Below are 23,270 nucleotides of genomic sequence, written 5' to 3' on the forward strand. Positions count from 1 at the left end.
GGGTTCCTAACTCCCACTGATTTCAACTGAAGTTAGTCACCTATGTAGAGATGGGCAACATTTTTTGACTAAATTCTCCTCTTTTCTAGACAAAAATTGCAGATTTAGGTCAACCAAACATTTAATGAATTTGTGTTAAATTTGCTGAATTGGTCAACCCCCACCAAAATAAATAAATAAACAAATAAACAATTCCTAAAAAAATTAAAATGTGCTATTTCAACATTTTATAAAGAAAATGCTTTGTCTTTTCTATTCAAAAATGACTTCATTTCAAATTTTCTTTTCTTTTTATTTAAAAATATATACATTTTAAAACCTCAAAGTGAAAATAAAGTATTTCATTTCAGGTCTAACAAAATATTTAGTTCGCTCCAAAATGATTTTTTTTCAACTTATTTGTTTGCCAATAATTTCAAAAAAATGTTTATTACAGGTCAACCTGAAACATTTTTTTTTCTGGAACTGTTAGCAAACCAACATTCACTTAGCACACCTCTAAGCATAGGTTCTTTTGAAAATCCCACAAGATGTGTACAGGAGCCTAAATACTTTTTAAAAAAACTGGTGCTTAGTATTGTTTATACATATCGGCTCAACAATTTTTAAATACACCTCTTATATAGCTCAGATGTTAGGAGGTTTTGTCTCTCTTGGGCTTCAGAACTGCATTCCCATTATTCACTCATATATATTCATACTGTTAGTCCACTTGGGTTGGCCAATGCCATCAGCTGTCAATGTCTTTGTGCTCTGTATTACAAAGATCTTTCACATCTAAGCTGGTTATAGACAACCTGCTGTGTTCTTGCGCTCCAAAAGCCTTAAATGAAAGTACTTTCACAGTGTTTAGAGAAACACTACCTTTTCCTTTTCTGGAATATAAAACCACACCACTGACTGCTGCTCACAAAACACATTGGCGCTCTAACATAGAAGAGCATCAGACCAGAGTTAAGATTGAACTGTAAAGATTGTTTGTATTTTCTGACTCCTGAGTCTTTTGTTCTTAGCCATCCCATTGTATTAACACCATTTTGATGGATTCTAAATCGCAATAAGAATGAAGATGTTGACTTATTGGCAATTCGATGATTAGACTTCTCTTGCCAACTGTTTCTTTTTGCTTATATGCAGTGATCTAACATTTCTTTCTAAAAGAATATTGACTTTTTAAATATATCTTTTCCTCGCTACAATATTTCCTACACCCTGGACATAGCATGTAAACTAGTATAACCATGATTGGGACCTCAGGAAATTCTTACGGCATAGTGCTGCAAATAACAGTAAAGAACAAGCATTTGCAATCCCCAGAATGCTAATAAATATCACATTAATTTCTCATTTCATTTTTTTCTTTGTAGCTTTTCAATATTAGCACTGGAGCTGTTAAGAAATAGCCAAAAAATGGTGTTAGATAAAGACCTTAGCCTCTATGCTATGGCCTTTTAGTTGTTTGGTAACACTTTGGGGCACTGTAATCATTATATGTTTATTACAGATGGCAAAATGAATATAGGTATAAATATATAAAAAGGAGATTATGGCTGAAATGTTGACCCTTAACTCTAGTGGGTGCCACACATATAATAATGGAGAGTGAGAAAACAATACCATGTAGAAAATTTCAGTTACCGAAATCTGCCAGAAACTAATAATAGAGATAAAATTCATCCAGTGATTTTAAAAACTAAAGGACTTGCGAGGAAGCTTGGGGGTAGGGGTGGGGATCATTAGAATTATTCTGCCTCCAGAGGTAAAGTCTCTTGTTGAACAGCTGCAATGTCAGGCAAGAAACAGAAGAAAAAGTTCAGGTACTAAGTACAGCTGCATAATGAAATGTCAGTACTAGAAAGAATAATTTACCATTAATTGTAAATAATGGACTTAATATTTTGTGACTTCAAAATCCATTAGTCTTGATTTGGTTTTATTTGCCTTAGTAACGGCGATTCAAGAAAAAATGTCATGATAGTTTAGATCAAGATAATTAAGGTGGTATTTTATTTATCATTATATATACAAGGAATGATAATACATTAAGAAGCGGGATAGCAATGGATTGGTGTTAGGTTGATGTAAATGCAAGGTATGTCCGAAGATGTCCGTGGACTTACTCTTCGTGTAAACTAGTGTAACTGTAGCCTGAAACTGTCTTGATTATTATTATTTATTACAGCAGGATTAAACACATTAGGCAACAGTGGGAATTAGAAACGACAAAAGACCTAGAAAGAGGTTTTATTTTATCAAAAACTGTTTGTCTATCTCTAGTTATAAGTGAAAATAGACATTGTGACGACTATCTTTTGGTTGGATGGTTCTGGAAAGTTGAAGGTCAAAGGATACATTTAGCTTCCTCTCTCTCTTACATTATTTGACTAATCCCTGGTGCTGGAACTTGCCCCTCCCCCAATTTGTCCCCTGCGGATTTCTTTTCCATCCAGCAGAATAATAGATTCTGCAGAGGATGTGCTGCAATTATACCTTTCACCCAGCAGGGGCTGCTGTGTTGTCAGAAGAGAGGGCAGCTGGCTTACTACCAGAGCAGCCACCTTCACAGAGAGAGGGAGTACTTTGGCGTCGCCCCTCCCGCTCCAACTTCTACAAAGGTTCCTGTGTCTTGGACTCTAATAGATACAACCAATTAGTATACTGGGGGGTGGGAAATCCTTGCAGAACTCTGCTTCACTGACAGTTTGGCTGCCAAGAAGAAAGCAATTTTTTGTCACAAGAGATCTCAGAAATCAGCAAGCTGAATTGCCAAGAAAGTGAAGGTGAACAGAGCATCAATATTAGATTAACTCAGTTGAGGTGGTTTCCCGGTGGATGGAGAAGCTGCCTGTAAGTTAGCTGTTCACAAAATATTTGAAGGACAGGAATATACTTCCAAGCTGAAAAACAACATTAATATCAAATTATAAAAGCATGAAGGACCCCATAATTAGTGATGAATGGAGTATCTTTTCAATTTGCATCAAGCATGGAGCAGGCAGTATTCAAAAGTAATTTTCAAATCATGGATCATCTACTGACAGGGAATCGTATTCTGGAGAATACAACAAGACTCTGCGTATAGCTTCCCCAGACCATGAAGAAACCTTTGACTTTTAGATGGAAAATAAATTAGTATTGAAAGTGTTGGGTGACTGGGTGGGTTGGAGGACACAAATACCATGCGTCGCCATCAGATGAATAGCAGTTACATTTACGATTAACTAGAAGGGTGAGCAGAATAGGACAAATGAAGCAATTAAATGTGCTTTAGTTTCATCATTTTACACAGAGGGAGACTGAAATTCAGAAGAGTTACTTGACTAAATTCCCATGGCCACACAGCAACTCAGTAGTAGAACTTGGGATCTAAACTTCTGAGTTCCAGCCTTCTGTTCATTCCACTGAACAACGTTACTTCCATGCAACATTAAAGGTCACATTTTGGATTTAACCGTATCAATAGTGCTAGATATTATTACTTTCATTATGCTTTTGAAGGGGTTTACTGCAGTAAAGGATCAGACTTATTGCCTTTAACGCCAAAAGGGACCATCATGAGCATCAAGTCTGACCTCCTGTACATTACAGGCCACAGAACCTCACCCACCCACTCCCATAGTAGGCTAGAGCCTCTGGTTGAGTTACTGAAGTTCTCAAATCTTGACATGAAGACTTCACAGTACAGAGAATCCACCATTTACTCTAGTTTAAACCAGCAATGACCCAGGCCCCACACTGCAAAGGAAGGCAGAAGCCACCCAGGATCTCTGACAATCTGACATGGGATAAAATTGCTTGTTAACTCCAAATATGGTCATCAGTTAGACCCTGGGCATGTGGGCAAAACCCATCTGCCAAACACCTGGGAAAGAATTCTCTGTAGCAGCTCAGAGCCCTCCTCCCACCTCCAGCTGTTCGAGATACTTAATAATAGTGGACATGGATGGGCCGTATGTCATTATAGTCCCATCATACCATCCCTTTTATAAATTTATCAAGCTTAGTTTTAAAACAAGTTAGGTTTTTTGTCCCCATTCTTCCCTTTGGAAGGCTCTTCCAGAGCTTCACTCCTTTGATAGTTAGGAACCTTCACCTAATTTCAGTTTGGTGGCTGAACAAACAAATGGAGGGGGTAGGGGGAATCATTTCAGGCTCAAACTGAAACAAAAATGTTTCATTTTTTTTTAGCAAAACTAAATGTCAAAAATAGTTTTGGTTTGATTTTGAGTTTTTAAAAAGCATTTTAATGTTTATGTTTTTGATAAAATGAGGGAACTTCCAAAATGAGACACCTTTCCAGAAATGTTTTTTCACCCTGACCTGGGCCAAATGGGAATAGGAGCATGCTTACTTGCTGTGAAAATAAACAAAATGGCTCCCAAAACAGGCACACATGCTGCAGATGCAAAATTCACTTGTATTCTGACTGGGGGTAACCCTGTTCATAGCCATTCCCCATATAGATTAGCTCTGCTAACATCAGGAATAATCCTTTTGGGAGCCTGGGCATATGGCCATTGCTGGATCAGAGAACTTACAAACACATACATGGAGTCCATATAGCTCAGGCCCTTTGACTCATAATCCAGAACACTTATCATGCCCCCCCCATCATCTTGCCACGCTTTTTGGACAGAGACAGCATTGTCTATACTTTCCAAACATGTTTACTAACTATATACAAACATACAAGGTCTAGCTAACTCTAAACACTGGTACTCTGCTAGGATCTGGTGGCTACTGAAATAGAAGACAGGGAGGACCACTAGGAGGTTCCCAATCTGTTTTAAATGATATTCTCCAGTTCTAATGTGCTAAAAATGGGTTGGATAATTTCCTAGCCCATACTCCTGATTCAGGGAATGGATATTTTGGCTGATGCTCCACACATTAACTGCTAGAGACAACCAATTCTTAGCATTACATCACCAGTTACAAGCTCCAGGGGGATCATCTCCATCTCCCTGTTACACTGCTTGAGGTGGATCACTTGATTCTTGTCACATATCTGACCAAACATCTCTTGCAGAGCAATGGAAGCCTCAGTTGCTCTCCATGTAATAAAGCAGAATGATTGGAAGCTTGAGCCTTTTAATTATTATGCCCTTTGGAGCTTAATTCTTTCGTGTGTCAGTATTTGATGTAGACATTATAGCAGCTTTCAAATCTCTGCTTTGTCTCATTTGTTCAACCAGGCATGGTCTTAATTATCTAAACTGCAAATTTAATTTTATTGTGAAGTGTCCTGAGATGCACAGCATGAAAGATGCTACTCAAATACAGTGTGATCGACTGGCTGTTATGCTATATGTGCCTTCATTTCGTGATGAGATGGAACTTTCCTATTGGTGCAGATTATGACATTACAAACACATTAAATTGAGGCCCAGTGTGATAAGACTTATCCCCCAAAATAAAATATTTGTGTCTTCTTTTCTATCTAATTTAGTAACTTATGGATTTGTGACTCTGCAGTCTGTGCTGTAGAATATGAATAAAAGTAGTAGCTGTGCCCAGTGTCCCTAGGTGCTCTGGAGCTCTGAAACAAACTATAGATTGATGTTCACAGACGCGCACACATTTATATACTGTGTTTTCTTATTTAGGAAGAAAAGAATGAGGCTTTCCTGTCTGTGAAGTGCAATACTTTTTAAAATTGTCCTCATTGTTCTTAGCCATTACAAATCTATCCAATCCTAAACAATTAATTAATTTAGTCTGTTTATTGTTATGTATTAAATGAAAGCAAAGGTACATGAGTTGATTGTTAATAGAGGAACAAATAGTGCCCCTGTTTTGTTGTGGATGGCCTGTTTGCAGCACAGCTAGTGCAACTGTATGTGTCGGAGGTAGTGGGATGCTGGGTTAAAAGTAGAGGGACAGGACTTTGGGGAGCCAGCACAAGGGATGCATACCTTGTGTGCTCCCTGTGTACGAGGAAGACCAGCTCCATTGAAGCTCCCTGCACACCACTGCACAATGGAGATTTAAATCCAGATGGGAACTGGGGAAAAGGCTGAGCCTTTGGAGTGGATATCTGATTTCTGGGGCAGGTGGGGAAGGAGAAACATTTATGTGTGTAGGACCGACCTCCTATTATGATGGAGAAGCCCGACTGTGCTTCGGAAGAGGCCTTCACAGACCAAAGATCTGGAAAGGTCTGGGTGCTGTGTGATCACTTATGAGCTGGAATTCCTGTTACGCTGAAAGTCCATGAAGTTGCATTCACACTATTTCACCACATTCATGCCTTCTTATGTTTTTTCAAGGGGAATGATAGATGAAAAGTGAACCTCAAGTGGCTGGCACTCTATAATCCTTTTTTGTGTGTGCTTCTTATATTAAACCTGCTCAAGACGTATTCCCCTTTGGAATGAATGCACAAGAGATGCCTCTAAGTCTTCTATTATGTGTGTTTGAGAAAGGACAAGTTAAAAAGAGGGGAAACACTCAAGGCCAGTCTGTGATATCCTAACTCACACTGAGTATACTTTACACCCCAAGCACGCTCACTATTGTCAGTGGGATTACTCATAGTGTTAGGTACTACTCAGTGTGAGTAAGGGTACTACAGTCTGACCCTCCATGTTATGGTGATTCACTAGCCTTTGGGATAATTCTGATCTTAAAAATAATGAACACAAATCCTCCCATAGAAAATACTTCCCATTATGAAGGTCCAAGATTGGCATTTGGACAATTTTTGTGTGTGTTTATCAATACTAAGCTCCTTAAAGCACTGACTTTTAATAAAAGTGACTAGCAGCAAAAAATTACTTTCTCTTTGTTAAGGTGAATTTTAATTTACTCATTTTAAATCCATTCAGTGTTTCCTTTTTTTCCTCCCTTTAGTCAAAATGTTTCATTTGGCCCACTGTAATAGGTTGCTACTAAGAGGTTCTACTGTAATGGATAAAAGCTCATTGGTAACAGGGTGTCATTTAAATCTGTAGAAACTAGATAAAAAGCTGCCTTGTGCAAAAAAATAGTGATTGAAGACATGGAAAGTCCATGCTAATGAGTTATTAGAAAAAGCCAATGGAGAAATGCAAACCTTCTCAAACAGCCCAGATAATGCAGATTCTATTTATGTATGATAGGCACATAACAGAAACACTGATCCTACTATAGACTGCAACAGCAATCATTTAACCTATAATTTGGGTTGGAGAAGGTCTGCTGGAGCTGCTGTCCTCACAAATGAATTCTCCCTTTTGATAAAACTAGGCCATTCACTTTGTCTAAGCCTCTGCTCTGAGAGAACAAAGTACTGTTGAGTATTTATTGCAATTACTAATTTAAATAGAGCAAAGTTGATGAGCCAAATGCTGACTTTTACTTCTGTCATCCTATAATAGTTCACAACAGAGGAGAAATGCATTTCAATCACGTTGGTACAAAGGAAAAGGGGAAGAAAAGAGGAGGAGAGTTTGTCTTGAAAGATCCCCAAGGAAGTAATTATAAGGATCTGGTATGGATAAGGAAAACAGGAGGACATCTTCAGCTCAGGCCTTGCTAAATCTGAGTTGACAGATTGACAGAAGAGGCATTTTTCCACAGAGCCCTGCCTCTGGCCTTGGTGTCTGCTGAAGACTTTCCTTATTCATGAATAGTGATTGCTAAGATAAAACAAACCAGGAACAGGGTAGGAAATCTTTAAATAATCATTTCTGGATAACAAAGTATGAGTGAATCCACTTAATTGTTTTCTTTTTTTGTCTTTTTGCGCCCTCCCCCTCAATGGTTCCTATTTTCTCATCTTTTTGCCAGCTATCCCCTACCCCTGAAGACACAATTTTAAAAAGTTTAGCAATTCATCCATTGTTTAATATGCAATATCAGTTTTAAAAGCCTGCCATGTTCTCCTGCCTGTTATCAATGGCCTCAGTCAATCTATAGCAAGATCCACTCCAACTAATCTTTTTCGTAAACTTATCACAATAACGAGGGGACAGGCCTTTTCTGCACACTAGCTGCATTTTTTACATGAGCTTAAGAAGCAGTGTGTTTTTCAATAATCCAATGCACAGAAGCAGAGCCCTGGATAACAGTGAGCAGGTCTTCACCTGCAAAAAAGAGAGTATAACCTCCTGGAGAACCACAAATAATAAAAGTAATCATTTTACTTTGTAATAAAACTAATCAATTTACAACCACTGCTATCTGACCATCCAGAAGATACTTGGGGCCCCAAAAGCCCTGTAGGTTACAAACCTGCACAAGAAAAGAGGGCACAGCACATTAATTGTGGGCACTGATAAAATCTTGGTTGCTTCCTCCAGGTGCTTCCCCTTGCTACTGACATTACCTTAGTTTTAATTCAGTTAAGACTCCTTCAGCTAGCTCTCAGCCATTTCCCAGTCTCACTTAGAGTAGCTTATTCAGCTACATTGGAGAGGTCAGATTAGAATCATATATATACACTCAGGGCTGTGGCTAAATGCCACAGTCAGGCCCAGAATTAATTGCATATAACCGGACACTGGCTGTGTAGGCAGCATAGTTATGATGAAATACTAAGATAGCTAGATAGATCACTGAGTTCTCTAATAGCTCTTAGAGGGTGCTAAAGTTCTGGTCTTGATGCTATACTTTTCTGTATCATGTAGCAGAAAGGAGCTTAGGTTAGAAGTCCTTCTGCTGCACAATTTATCAACTTCTGCCAGCACTAGATTGCTGAAAACATTTGCAAAGTTTTCAGTGCATCTGGTCTGAGTTTTGAGTTTGTAATGGTACCCCAAAGCAACTGAGGTTTGCATGATTTTGTCTTTCATTACATTTCATGGTAACTGTAACTCTAACTGTAAATTGTTCTGTGCATATTTGTTTTTTCCTACTTATATAACTATATTTGCATACAGCTAACATTTGACCTCTCTCTCAATATAATTAGATACAGATTCATACACATGATAGCTCCTGCTCTAGAAGTTGATACAGGTCCGAGACCCTGACTCTCAAGAGTCCAAGCTCTAGGATCCTCCGTGGGAGGTTCCCAGAGCTTGGGCTGCAGCCCAGGCATTAATGTCTACACCACAGTTAAACAGCCCCTTAGCCTGAGCTCCTGTGATCCTGAGTCAGCCAGCTGTGAGGTTTTATTAGCAGTACAGACATACAATGAGGCTCTATGCAGGAGCAGAGATCTGCTAATGAAGATGAGCATGCAGGATCGGGACATATACTTACTGCTCCCTTGGAACATACATACATACAAGTTACACAAAATATATTTGTTGCCATTCTAAATTTTAGCACGGAATATTTTCTGATGACATTACTAGCCACAGGGAAAAAAAACACTCCAACATTCAGTGAAAGCCTCTTCAAAAAGCTGTTCCCAGTGTAACAGATCTTCTGCAATGGAAAAGCAGCTTACTTTACTTTTCAGTACCATGAAAGGCAACCGTGAAATGCAAGACTATTAATATTTCAAAGTGTTCTGGTGACACAATAAATCATGAAGGTGAAGTTTGTATGGTCTGTGATATTACCAGAAACTCAAGAAGTATTTATAGCCTTGTTCACACTTGAGTATTTTTTATCATATATAGAATATATTGATCCGAACATAAATGGAAACGATAAAAAGCTATAAAATGCGAAACAAGGAAATATTCTCCCTTGTCTCTTTACCTTCTTCCTGATTCAGTCACTCATGCTTTTTTCTCATTCTCTGCTCAGTTCTCTTTTTTGTACCCTCCCTTCACTCCATCTTTTTATGTCCTTATTTATGGCTCTTCATTCCTCCTTTGTGTTCCTGTCTGAAGTTTCATCATTCTGATTAGCAATGAGTATCTGAAATGGTGCAGTCATTTTGTTTGTTCTGAAAACCAACCAATAATTCAGATTCTTGCATGAAGATTAGCTGCCCTTTCAAGCTTTCTAAGGTTTCCCCTCCCCCAATCTCCTCTCTCTCTCTCTCTCTCTGGTATCAGATGGCAGGATTTGGTCCTAAAAGTTGAGCAGATCTGGGTGAAGCAGTATTGGCTGAGGCTGGAATTTTCAAAAGCACTTAAGGGACAATTCCAATTGCCTGTCAATGGGATCTGTGCTCCTAAATCACTTGGATGCCTCTGAAAATCCCATCCTTGGAGACCATTTTAATTAAACATTTTAGAAATGTGGAAGTGTTTTTAAACTTTATTTAAAATCCTTCCCTCTTCCCCCTGGAATTATTGTTCAGAGATTACACTTTATCTTTTCTCTGATGTATTGATTGAACTATCCCCACATCTAATGCAGTATAATTATTTAGTCCAGTTCCCAGTATTAGCTGGAAGAGGAGTGATGGACACCCATTGGCAAGGAAAATCAAACACTACAAATCCAAAGGAGTCCTTGAAATCCCAGATTTTCAGCAGGAAGATGAAGGCTTTTATGAATGTATTGCAGGGAACATTAGAGGAAGAAACATTGCAAGAGGTCAACTAATAATCTATGGTGAGCTAATTGAATTGTTTTTACTTAGAGTATGTTAGCATTTGGAAATATTCTGTACAAGACAAAGATAATGAAGTCCATTAGCCCCTTGCAAGGAGATATCAGTGAAGAATATAGTTTCAGGTTAAGCTGATTAATAAAAGGATTGGAGGCTTGAAATGACCTCTGAATTACAATTTAAACTTCAGCGAGTACAAGATATTGTGTATTAGTATCAGACTGAAAAATGTAGGCTGTGCCATGCTGCAGCTATGAAGGTTAATATAAGGCAGAAAGGAATCTCGTGTATTTACATGAAACATTAAGGGATGGATAGAAAATTTACTCTCAGCCCATATCATGGGGTCAGCATGTAGCTGTGATGTCCCATGAACATAGGGAAGGAACTGTGACCTTCTGATTTATACCAGTAGCAGATTCCTTCACCTACCATCCTGGTTTAGCTGTGTTGAGCAATGTGTTGTAGAAGGAAGTCATTTCCCAACTACCCCTTGCACACCTGCACAGAAGTGTAGAATAGCAGCGCTATGAAACCAATCCCCACTCCTTTTCTATGACCCAAGATGCATGTAGCCCACACAGGAAAATCAGGGGGCATCTTATCAACTTTGCTCTCATGCATGGGTACATAGGACCAACCCACATTCTTTCCCTAAATAGCAAACTATGGCACTCTTCTTTGTAGGCCAGAAATAATTTTAAAGTGAGGAGAGTAAAGAATAAAACAGGATAATGAGACATGATCATTTAAAACTAAGCTCTCTGATCCTGCAGTTGGCTGTATGTCAGCAGACATTTCTTTCTTTCTTTAGGAAACTTTCATTCTAATGTACAGAGTCTGGTTCAATTGACGGACTACCAATCTCCAGGTTAATGTCAAAGCACAGGTTTATGCCAGGAATAGAACAATTTGCTGCTGCTTTAATTGCTGTTGATGATGATGCTTTGGTTGGGGTTATTTTGTTCTCACTGTCTAGTTGTTTTCATGGAACGTGAATCAAACGGTTGTATTACATTTAGCAGATTACCTTGCCATGACTAATAACTACAAATTTAATTATACAATTATTAATGGAGTAAATGCAATTAAGATTTCAAGCTTATTAATTGTGCTTTGCAATTTCATTCATAATTGTTGGTAGGCAATGAAATGTATATAAATACCACAAACATTTTCACAAGCATTTTTCATGATTTTATAAGCAGGCTGGCATGATTTGTGGGTGATTTACTTCCTCACACTTAATTCCCACACTGTTGCAGAAAGTTCTGTCCATTTCCTCTACCCTGTGTCTGTCTGACCTATTTAGACGGTAAGTTCTTTGGGGCAGGAACTGTCTGCTATGTTGTATTTGTACAGTGCCTAGCACAATGGGCTCCATTCTTGGTTAGTCCTTGGGAACTACTGTAATAAATATGGTCCATAATTAACGGTAAGCATGGTCAGCTTTTACCAACTTGCTCTTTTATCACAAATGTACATCCCCAGTGGAGGGATTGGACTCTAAGAGTGCTTTGCCTCCATGGATGAACCATTTGGGGACACAGAGTCAGGAGTCAACCTGTGTATCAGGAATAACACTGGAGGGTATTTTGTCAAAGTATCTTGTTCTGATCATCCCCTGAAATTACAATGATCTTCTTTGTTAATTAAGGCAGAACTGTGATTGGCCCTTACATTGGAGAGTGAGATGATATGGGCACAAAGAGCCTCTCTGTGTTTTGAACACCCTGCCCAAGTGTCTCTTACAGGAGAACACAGTGACAGCTCCCTGTGTATGTCTCTCAGGGATGGCTATCAGCTCAAAGAAGGCAAACAGTAGCAAGGAGTAGGTGGGGTTGTGCTCCTGCTCTCCTCTGTGCTAGCCTCTGGAGCAGGACTAGCACACCAGGGAGAGCAGATGTCATCGTCCTGTCACAGTTCCCTGGTCCACTGAAAAGTTCACAGAGGGATATTTCCCAGTGCACCCCCCAAGAATGCAGTTTGTTATTTATTATTATGTAAGGTGACCAGATGTCCCGATTTTATAGGGACAGTCCTGATAGTTGGGGCTTTTTTTTATATGGGCTCCTATTACCTCCCACTCCCGTCCCAATTTTTCACATTTGCTGTCTGGTCACCCTATTATTACAAGTATTATTACCGTAGTGCTTAGGAGCCCCAGTCATATACCAGGATCCTATTGTGCTAGCCGTTGTACATACATAGAACAAATAGATGCTCCCTACCCAGAGAGGTTATGATCCAAGTATAAGACAAAAGACAACAGATGGACATAGACAGACTGGGGAGAACAAGGAACCAATGAGACAATATTGGTCCATGTGATAGGCTGTAAACTGAGCAAGCCAAAAGCCTGGCTTCCGTTTACAATGCTTTGCACTTTTTGTCTTGTTAATACAGCGCTCCCTGAATGGGATAAAAAAATCCAAAATGCCTATCTGTCTCTCTACGACAGCTTGTTTTGGGAATGTAAGGCAAGTGGAAAACCAAGTCCTTCCTACAGTTGGTTAAAAAATGGCCAACCCCTTATGCCAGAGGTAAGACCCAACATTTTTTACATTGTTTAGCAGGTGGGTTTGGCTTTGACTTTTCTAAAAAAAACCCAACCCTGATCATTTTGTGAGTATTGTTGCCCCTTGTTAAGTGGAATTATCAAGTCTGTCTTAGAAGAAGGAGATGTTATTTACAGCCTGCCATTTTCTAATGGTATTCTTTTAATAAAAGAGGGATAAAATACTCTAAAGTCTCACTAATATTTTTCACAGTACTTCAGAATACTTCAGGCAACAAAATGAAGAATGTTGTTGCTCAATGGACTAAATGGATAATTTGCAGGTGAATGTACAGTGAGTGTAATAAAATATTCACTCTGTCACAGCACTATGCTTGCTGAAAATATCTTAGCAAGCTGCTTTCCACCCTAGGGTTTATTCTATAGTATAGGTCCACTGTTTAGCAAACTACTTCTTTCTGACCACATAGCTGGTCATCTCTACATTATTTCTGCTTTTGTGAATGTGGTGCTTTATTCTTCATTTTGTCTGAATAACTCAAAAAAAGAGTCAGCTGAGACATGGGGGGTGGGGGAATTCAGCTTCTGCATGAACTGCTTGTATTACTTTTTAAAAGGGGTTTTAAATTCATAGACTCTCTGCTAAAAAAAAAAAAAAAGAAAAAAAATACATTGAGAGGATAGCAAACACCCTGCAGGTAAGAACTAAGTATGCAAAAGATATCGGTAGTCAGAGTCTTGAGGAAAAAAGTGGATAAATAATGCGATGTTGTTAATTAGTTAGCAATATACCAGCTACATAACCCCTGGCTATGCTCTCATCAAATTTTCAATATAATCAAGGTTGGATTGGGTCAGTACTTGGTTGGGAGACCTCCAAGGGGGAAAAAAAAGCAGGATGCTGAAGAAATTGGTTTTGTTGACTCAATAGGTGGCACTCTTTCCTATGCATCGATGTAGTAACAAGAGGACATCAAATAATCTCTGCAACTAGCATTATCTTTTACTATTAGGAAGTTACATGAAATGCATTGACTAGTTCACAAAAGTACATTTTATTTTAGATGCATACAGTATTTCAGCTGAGGATACTATTACATACTGTAACACTGTATGGTGCACTCTAAATTCAATGGAGGCAGTATAGCCAGTCTAAAGGATATAATAATAAAACAAATCTCTTGCTTCCAGACCTGCATTCAATGATGGAATTTATATTCTGTTGTTGTGGGTTTCTTTCTCACTGATTCATTTTGGAGAGAGTACTCTCTCTTGCTTTTTGGTATTCTACTTTACAGTGTGGTTTTTATTATCCCTGGAGGATAGTGATAGTAAGACTTGAAATATTTGGTTTTAAGTTATGTTAGTAGTACGGAGCCAGTTTTATTGTGTGCTGAGGAAAAGGGAAGAAAAAAAATGTTTAAAACATAGAAACAAAAATATGGGCCACATTTATCCCTAGTGTATATGTGTGTGTGGTCTTTTTATTTGTTTTGTTGTTGTTGTTTTTTCTTCAGCAGCACTACACCATTGATTAAATTGGCCTAGTAAAAGCTGAAATTCAAGCTAAGCATATCCAGCCTCCACTAGATGATCTGTGCTGGCTGCCTGTTGGTTTGCAGATGAAGTTTAAGGTGAAGACTGTCATTTAAAGCCCTAATTGACTTGGGACCTATCTACCTAAAATAATTAATATTTTACCCTTTAATAACAAGGATACCAAACTGTAGTTATGGATCAAATTGTTGGATAGTAACTAGATGTGTTCACAAATGGAGTATATCATTACATGATCCAAAGTTGGAGGACTAAATGTGCTTATCAATGGAAAAGAGTCCGTTGCCCTCCAAAATTTTATTCTGATTGTGAAGGTCTGGTTGTTTTCACACAACTCATGCCTTAAATGTTTTAGGCAATATTATCTAATCTGCTGGACACCTGAAATGTTTAACTGATGACTGAGGTAAGGTTTAAGGAGAGTTTATTTATTTAACTAACAATAAGAAATAATGTTGTATGCTGTTTTGTAGCTGTGTTGTTCCCAGGATATTAGAGAGACAAGGTGGGTTTGGCAATGTCTTTTTCTTGGACCAACTTCTGTTGGTGAGAGAGACAAGTTTGCAAGACAGTTGTGATGCTGTTGTAATCTAGCCTAGCTGTATTCTCTGTCTCAGGGTACGTCTACAATACCCGCCGGATTGGCGGGTAGTGATCGATCTATCGGGGATCGATTTATCACATCTACACTAGATGCGATAAAATCGATCCCCGATTGTTCTGCCGTCGACTCCGGAACTCCACCGCGGCAAGAAGCGGAAGTGGAGTCGACGGGGGAGCGGCAGCGGTTGACTCGCCGCCGTCCTCACGGCCAGGTAAATCGACCTAAGATGCACCGGCTTCAGCTACGCTATTCGCGTAGCTGAAGTTGCGTAACTTAGGTTGACTCTGCCCCTCCCCCTCCCCCCACCAGTGTAGACCTAGCCTCAGTCTCTACAGCTGCTTCTCTGTGTGGGAATATGTGAGTGTTAGCTGGACAAGTGGTACAGCACAGTTTCCTGCAGGTTATGTGGCATGTTTATGATTTGTAATAAGGTAGCCCTTGATCATAATCCTTAAATCATTAAGGAAAACAGGCAGAGTGACTGTTGGCAAATATCATATTAGTTCCATGATTTAAAAAAAAAAGAGGGAAGGTTTATTTGGAGGGAATTAGCTAAACAGCAAGGGAAGAGGAGAAAGCATTGAAGAGAGGAAGGTGAAGGGGGAGAGGAGGGAAGGAGAAATGAAGCAGGGGGAGTGAGGCTGAGGTAAGTGACTCTTAAGGAGGGCATGAGTGGCTGTTAGAGAGAGCGGATGAGGGGTTGGAGCAAACAGACAACTAGCAGAGAGGAGAGAATGTCCAAAGTAAAAATTGAGAAACAGTCTATTGACATCATAAATTTCCAAAGCCCCTAATGCAGCTGCTTCTGGATCTGCTCCTGCCTGCTGTGTTTTTGGCTCTACTCCGGAGCTTTTCTCGTCCCCAAATGGGTGGAGGGGAAGGGTGGACTACATGGGTCTTAGTGCCCCTGGGGAGGAGTCTCCCTGCAGATTTCTGTCTCTCACAGGGCCGGCTCTAGGCACCAGCTTTCCAAGCATGGGGGCAGCACTTTTCAAGGGGCGGCACTCTGGCTTTTTTTTTTTTTTTGCTTGGGGCAGCAAAAACCTGGAGCTGGCCCTGGTCTCTCAGGTGCTGAAGTGGGTAAACCCCTTGGGGTCTCATTTCCCGCCTCCTCTCATGGTGCAGCTGTCCCTGATGCAACTGCTTTGGTGTCTGCTTCCTGTTAAAGCATAACCCTTTAGCTGTCAATGCAGCAGTGCCTTTAAACTATGAGACTTCAGCATGTGCCCATAGTTAAACATATGTTTAAGTGCTTAGATGAACTGGTGCCTTAAAGCTAGAGCTGGGCGAACAACAAATTATTTGGTTTGCAGGCAATTTTAATAAATTGGAAGAGAACTCATTTTGGGTCAAGCTAAAAACAATTCTTAAAAAATGTCTGGCAAATCGAAAAGTTGAAAAAAATAGTTGGGGGGATGTCAAATGATTTGATTTCAAACTTTTTAATTTGTTTTTAAAAATAAATTAAGGAATGTTTCTAAAACAAAGGTAATTTAAAATAGAAAAATAAAGTGTTTTCTTTTGTTCTTTAAGTTTTTTTAATTGAAACAATTAAATCAAAATCTACACAAATTTGCAAAATATTTTGGTGTTGCTGAATCTGATTATTTCTCCAAAAAAAAGTGTCATGAGAAAATTTTTGCCTAACTCCTCTTATTTCATTACAGCCATCATGTAACCTTTTTTCTAAGATATATCTTTGAGCTAAGCTACTTGGCTTTATTTATTTTTACATTTTCATAGTGTTTTAATAAGCATTCAAAAATAACAAAATCTCAACTTCTGACTCATGACCTCCTGCTTTTATGTTCACTTCTTCAAACAAAACGTTTGCTTGTTTTTCCTTTATTAGGAGAGAATTCAAATAGAAAATGGAACTCTTACCATAACTATGCTGAATGTATCAGATTCTGGCCTCTATCAGTGTGTTGCGGAAAACAAATACAATACAATTTACGCCAATGCTGAGTTAAGAGTGATAGGTAAGTAAATGAGTCATTAAAATAAGCAGATAGCAGCTAGAATGTAAAACAAATTTCGAAATTCTGAAAGGAAGAAATGAAGAGAGCTGACTGAATACTGCAAAAACAGCTTTTGTGGACTATTTGAATTCCACAAGGCTGTTTAGTTCAGCTATGTTTGTATCGCTTACTATTCGCAAACATTTGGGCAAACGTGTTTTGTTTGCATGAATGTTTGGGGGAAAGGATGTTCTTTATCGGTATTTTCATGTGAACAGCATTTCTGTGGGTGAACAAGGGTGCTTATTGTGTGTTATTCCTTACTTGGTATTTGAAATTATTATTTGTTATTCTGCAATTTAAAAACATCAGTCATCATTTCAAGTGAGCAAAAATATCATGTGATTTAAGCAAAAAGCGCAATTAGTGCATATAATCTCAATATGAATTTCAACAACACCCACAGGCTGAAATTTGTTCACATGTGGTGAAATTCATCCCTGTACAGAGAGTCATTTTGCAGCCAATATAACAATCAGGTCCACCTTAAGCCATCAAAAACGACCTCCAATTGCACTAAATGTTGCGTAAGTCTTGTGCTGCTTCTCTGAAGAAGACTGAAATTCACCAACAAATTATTTGACAAATATCTGTAAATAATGAATGGTTTTCATACATCGGGTTCAAATCATGAACAGAAAAAAAAACTAATTGGAAAAATTTACTTGCAATGAATAATCTACACTCTAGCAATGAATACAATGGACTAGATTCAGGCTTAATGCTGTTAATTCTGCTCAAGCTTTTGGTGTGTCTACACTGCAGCTGGGAATATGATTTGTAGCTCATGTAGACATATCTGCTTTAGCTTTTAATCCAGCCAGCTTGCTAAAAATAAATTGAAGATGCAGTAGTGTGGTCTTTGGCATGGGCTACACAAGCCCACCTGACCCTCTCTAGGTACACACTCACTGTGCAGCCTGTTAGAGCTCTGCTAAATCACCTCATTCCTGATCTAAAATAAACATTCCTTCCAGTCCTCAGACTGTCCTAAGCAAAGCCTACCAGGGATACCCGAGAAAGTTGGGTTGTTCTAATCCTTTTGTTTCCAGGTGAACAAAATTCATAAAAAGCAATATAAATACAAGACCTCTAAACGGATTTAAGTTCTTAGAGTTCAAACAAAAAACTTGAATTCAAATCTGAAAAGGCAAAAAGGCAATTGGGTTCACCCACTATGTTCAGCAGAAAGAAAATTTGGAAAATTAATTTATTTTGTCAGCTATATCATGAGTTTCTTCATTTTTTCCTTTCCTTTTTTTAAGCTTCAGCCCCGGATTTTTCCAAAAATCCTGTGAAACAAATGTCAGTTGCTCAAGTTGGGGGTGAAGTTACCATTGAATGCAAACCAAATGCTTCTCCCCGGGCAGTTATCAGCTGGAAAAAGGGCACCAATGTTCTGCGACAAAACAAAAGGTATTTCTGTAAACTGATTGCTGAGTTGTTTGGGGGTTTTTTTTGTTTTTGGATTGGGTTTTTTTGGTATCTGAACATCAGTTGACTAAGTATCATTTTTGACAGCTCATTGCTGGAATACCCTGATGCTGCAGGCCTATTCATCATGAGCTCTGTCCATACAATTCTAGATAGAAAGCTGATTGACAACAAAGCTGGTTTAAATACTTTGGTTAACTGTAAATTCTGTCTGTGGGATACATGCTTTGCTTTCTTGAACAGCTATATCATTGCAATATTCTCTGGGCCATCTCTTCTTACCCCATGCAGAGCCTGATTGAATCAGCTTCATGTTAGGGAGATCAGTGGAGGTTTGAGTGGATGAACTCTACCTCATGGCTCCCGATCAACTGCACAGTAGCTATATAGGCTGTACTGCAACCCAGGGCTGCGTCATTATCCACAGTCTGTGCCTTTAATATCTAAGCAAGGAGATTTTGCTAGTGGATCAGCAAAGCAGTAGAGTCACTTGCCATGTGCTGGCCCTTCTGCAGTAGTCCTCCACCACAAACTCCTTTGTTTACCTTGAGCCACCCATGTTCAAGTCTGCCTGACAGCCTGGGTCCTAGCTTGGCTGGCTAGCCTGTGCTGCTATTTTTAGCACACTAGCTTGATCAGATTTAGCATGAGTCTGACTACCTGCTCTGGGAATCATACCTCCCAGCTGCAATGTAGACACACCCTAAGATTTTAAGGAGAGATCTACCTAAGATTTTCAATCACCCGTACAGGGAATCTATCTATCTGTTAATAAATCCCATTATCTATACTTAAGTTTCCATAACAACACACTTTAAATTATAATTCATTGGCATTACACCAACCAAATGTGCAATGTGGAAATGTGTCTCCATATTCAATATTGCAATTGTGTATAATGGTGTTAAATATAGGAACAGAGGGCCAGATTCTCCATTTGTTTGCACTCTGTATATTCATTTACACCTGTATAAAGTGAGTGTAAAACACCACCAAATCAAAAAGAGAGCACTTTGCATCTACTTTGCGAAGTACAAATCATTACACAAAATAAAGTCAGTAGAGAACCTGGCCCAGAGATGGTAATATAAGATGCTAATACAAAACAGAAGTTCCTAATTATTTTTCCTCTGAGACAGTAGCAAAGGCGGTATCTTTAAATTATGGAGAAAACATTCATTACTTATCATGAATATTGTTTTAATTAGTGTTTAGCCAGATCTTTCACATAGTTACTTTTAGATTATACAATATGCTCAACCAAATCCCTATCCAAAATGCTACATCTATAATATGCAGAGAGAATGACTGGGCTTCCTTATGTACAGTAGTAAGGAGATAAAGACAGCCTAAACTTTATAACATAAAGGTCTACACTGGAAATGAGGGTCCCATCTGATTTGCATGTACATGTTATATATATAAGTCCAAGTAAATATTATGTCTGTGTGCATGTATGTTTAATTTTATATATATTAAACATACATGCACACAGACATAATATTTACTTGGACTTATATGTTCCCTGATAATGTTAAATTATTGATAATAATAATTATAATAATCTTGCATTTATGGGCATCCATCCTGAAGTGGTCCAGGCACCTTCAAAAAAATAAACCAAAGTATAATTTCCATTATAAAGGCAATGGTTGGGTGTTTGAGTTCACCAGCCCCCCCAATTCCTACCATGCAGTTAAAGCGTATCATTTGGACATAAGATAACATAATAACCAACAATCTCTTGTAAATTGCTCCTTCTCTTGATTGTTAAATGATAAAGTAGCTATTGCCACAATTTTAAAGATGATAGAGAGAGTTCCTTATAGTAGAACTCTTCCAGAAGTCCCACAGAATATGCGGTAGCATACAGAAAATGAAGTAAGGACTTGCAAGTTTTTTTTTTCCCCTCACCTAGCAAAATCATATGCATCTTTACTTATTAAAAGGGGGGAAAATATCCCCTCTAGCTTGTTATCTGTATATTTTAATTCTAGCAGGACACATAAATCTGAACTATTTTAACTAAAGGTTACCTGAGTTTCTTTTCCTATTTTATTGTGCAGCATTTATAATCTCCACGGACCCATTTTCTAACCTTTCTGAAAAGCAGGTTGGCATATTATATGAGAAAAAATATCGTTCACAGTTCTGACAGGAATGCGATGATGGACAAGTTGCTAAATAAGTCAAACCACATAGCTCCTTTAGGATGATCTAGACAAATTAAATCCTTTGTTAAGGAGATGGGGCTACCAAACCTTTGGAGAATATTTTGCCCTAAAGGAGAAAAGATACTCATTTCCCCCACATCCTGTGCTTGCTCATGATTTGATTTATTTCTGATGGCTATGCATAGTATTATCATGTGCAGCTACTCCTTTATTAATATCACATGGTCTGAAAATGTTACCTCTTATTTATTTTATCTCCTACATATAAAAACAAAGAGATTATTAGGCAGAACTGACTAATCAACTGAGATCCACCTTCTTGTTCTGTCTATAAGAGTATTTTCAAATCTTGATTATAGCTGTTTGCTCAAATTTTGAATAATGTGGAAGGGAGGGGGGCAATTTGTACCTCAGATAAAGCAAGTTTTTAACTGTAGACTTTAATCCTGCCCAAGTCATTAGGAGCTTTGCCATTGATCTCAAGGGTGCAGGATCAGGACCTAATGAAAACTTTGCTATATATTACAAGTTATTTTCAGCTGAAACAAGCTGGTAGATGGGAATCTTATCCCAGTTAGTCATCTGTGAGAGGCACTGTTTCCTCAATACAAGGGCAAGGGATCCCAAAATGCTGAAACACATACATACATATCTGAATCACTCACCCTTTTCTTACAGGAAGCCTGCTGAGGTAAAGCATAGAAATTGTTTAACAAGGCAAGAGAAAGGAATATATTAATTGTATACAGCTGTTTCAGTGCATTAATAATCAGTAATAAAATATTCATAATTTTAAAACTCCAGACTTTGTTATTTTATTTATTTAGGAAACAATGCAACTGGACAAAAATCAGTCTAGCAATCTACAAAGGAAAGCATTATTTTACAATATCTATTGGTCCCCAGTTTGACTTGTAAGCTAAAACTTTATTCCAGTTCCATCACTACAGACATGAGAGACATCTATCCAAAATCAAGGCTCCAGTACATGATGTATTTCAGTATTTACCATGCACATTATTGGCATTTGTCAGAAGAGGAAAAAGAGGAAATTCTTGAAAAGAAGAATTAGATGCTGTCTTTTAATAACCTATCTAAAGAAAACTTAGACAACTAAACAGATGTAATTACAGACTTTTATCGCTGCCTAATAAAGATTATCCAGTAATTGCTAAGATCTTACAGCTGACCTCCGGAGTCTTAAACTCAGAGAGATCTGCCCATTCCCAACATGGCGTGTAGTGACCCATAAGGTTTCATTAAGTAAAGGATTTCAATCTGTTTATAGCAAGGTATTGCATTTGAACTATGCCACCAACCTTCTAAGCAGGAGGGTTCTTCCAGGGCTCTGCGTTCAGATGCACAGATATTATCAATTCCTTGTGTTTGGAAAAAATCTAGCTTGCCCAATATTGTGAGAGCATAAGGGCCTTGTTCTCATTTACACAATTTGCTAAGGTAATACATTTGGTCTCAATGCAGTTGGTCCTTATTTACAGTGGTGTGACTCAGATCCCAGTCAGGCCCAGCATGTCAAAAGTTAAAACATTTATAACACCTAACGAGTAGACATGTCTCCTTAGGTTTTTGTTTGATTGTTTGCTCTTGATGCTTTTGGTGGTTTAGGGAGGTTCTTTTTTTTTGGGGGGGGGTGTTGTTTTTTGCTATTTGGGGAAGGGGGAAAAGATACTATGTTTGGGGTGGTTTTTTAGCTAGAAAAAAAATACCAAACATAGATACCATGGAGGAGGAAGAAAGGGATCATAAGTTTCCATTTTAAGGCAAAGATTTTCTTTTTTAATGAATTTAGTGTTCACGGAAGATGCTCTGTTGAGAGACCTCAGAACTGCAATTCACTGTCCATAGAATAGATACAAGATAGTCAGCAACAGTGTAAACCACATACCTATTTGCTAACATAATTTAACCGTGACCCTACAAGTACTAGGCCCAGTCCTACAGCCTAGAAGTATTGAATATTGCACAACTCAGGGAGCATCTCAACCAGGTGTCCTCAACCAGACTGATGTTGGGCCAGCATCAGACCCTAACGGCTTTATTTATATGTATTACAATTGTGCCTATAGGCTCTAACCAAAATCAGAGCCAATTGTGCCAGGCACTGTACAGACATTTAGCAAGAGACAGTCCCTGCCCCAGAGATTTACATTCTAAACAGACAAGACAGAAGAGCTGGTCAGGAATTTTCAGTGAACATGTATGCCAATGGAAAATACAGTTTCCACAAAATGAAAACATTTCAGATTTGCCAAAAAAATATAATTTTTTTTTTGGTGGAAAAAATAAAAAATGTTTTGTTTCTGGTTGGCTTGACCCAAATTGTAAATATTTCATTTTGGTTAACTGACTCCAAATATTTAGTTTTGAATCAGTTCAAGAAAACATTAAAGTGCATTTCCCTATCAGCACATTGCCTTGTCTCTTGTAGTTCAGGCCCCCATTCTCTCCTGTTCGCCAATGGCCACCATGCTCCCTGGAGGATTACATCACACACAATGCAATG

General features: G+C 38.4%; 1 protein-coding gene across 1 annotated transcript in view; it reads left to right on the forward strand.

The window, feature by feature from the left end:
- Positions 1–23,270, forward strand: part of CNTN6 (contactin 6) — a 232,801-nt gene that overhangs the window by 153,671 nt on the left and 55,860 nt on the right. The window contains exons 8-11 of the mRNA XM_045022626.1: positions 10,256–10,440; positions 12,845–12,981; positions 16,970–17,099; positions 18,404–18,554. Of these exons, the coding sequence (XP_044878561.1) occupies positions 10,256–10,440; positions 12,845–12,981; positions 16,970–17,099; positions 18,404–18,554 (603 nt within the window). The remainder of the gene's footprint in view (positions 1–10,255; positions 10,441–12,844; positions 12,982–16,969; positions 17,100–18,403; positions 18,555–23,270) is intronic.

This window comes from Mauremys mutica, chromosome 7 (assembly GCF_020497125.1).
Source record: "Mauremys mutica isolate MM-2020 ecotype Southern chromosome 7, ASM2049712v1, whole genome shotgun sequence".
Taxonomy (NCBI): Eukaryota; Metazoa; Chordata; order Testudines; family Geoemydidae; genus Mauremys; species Mauremys mutica.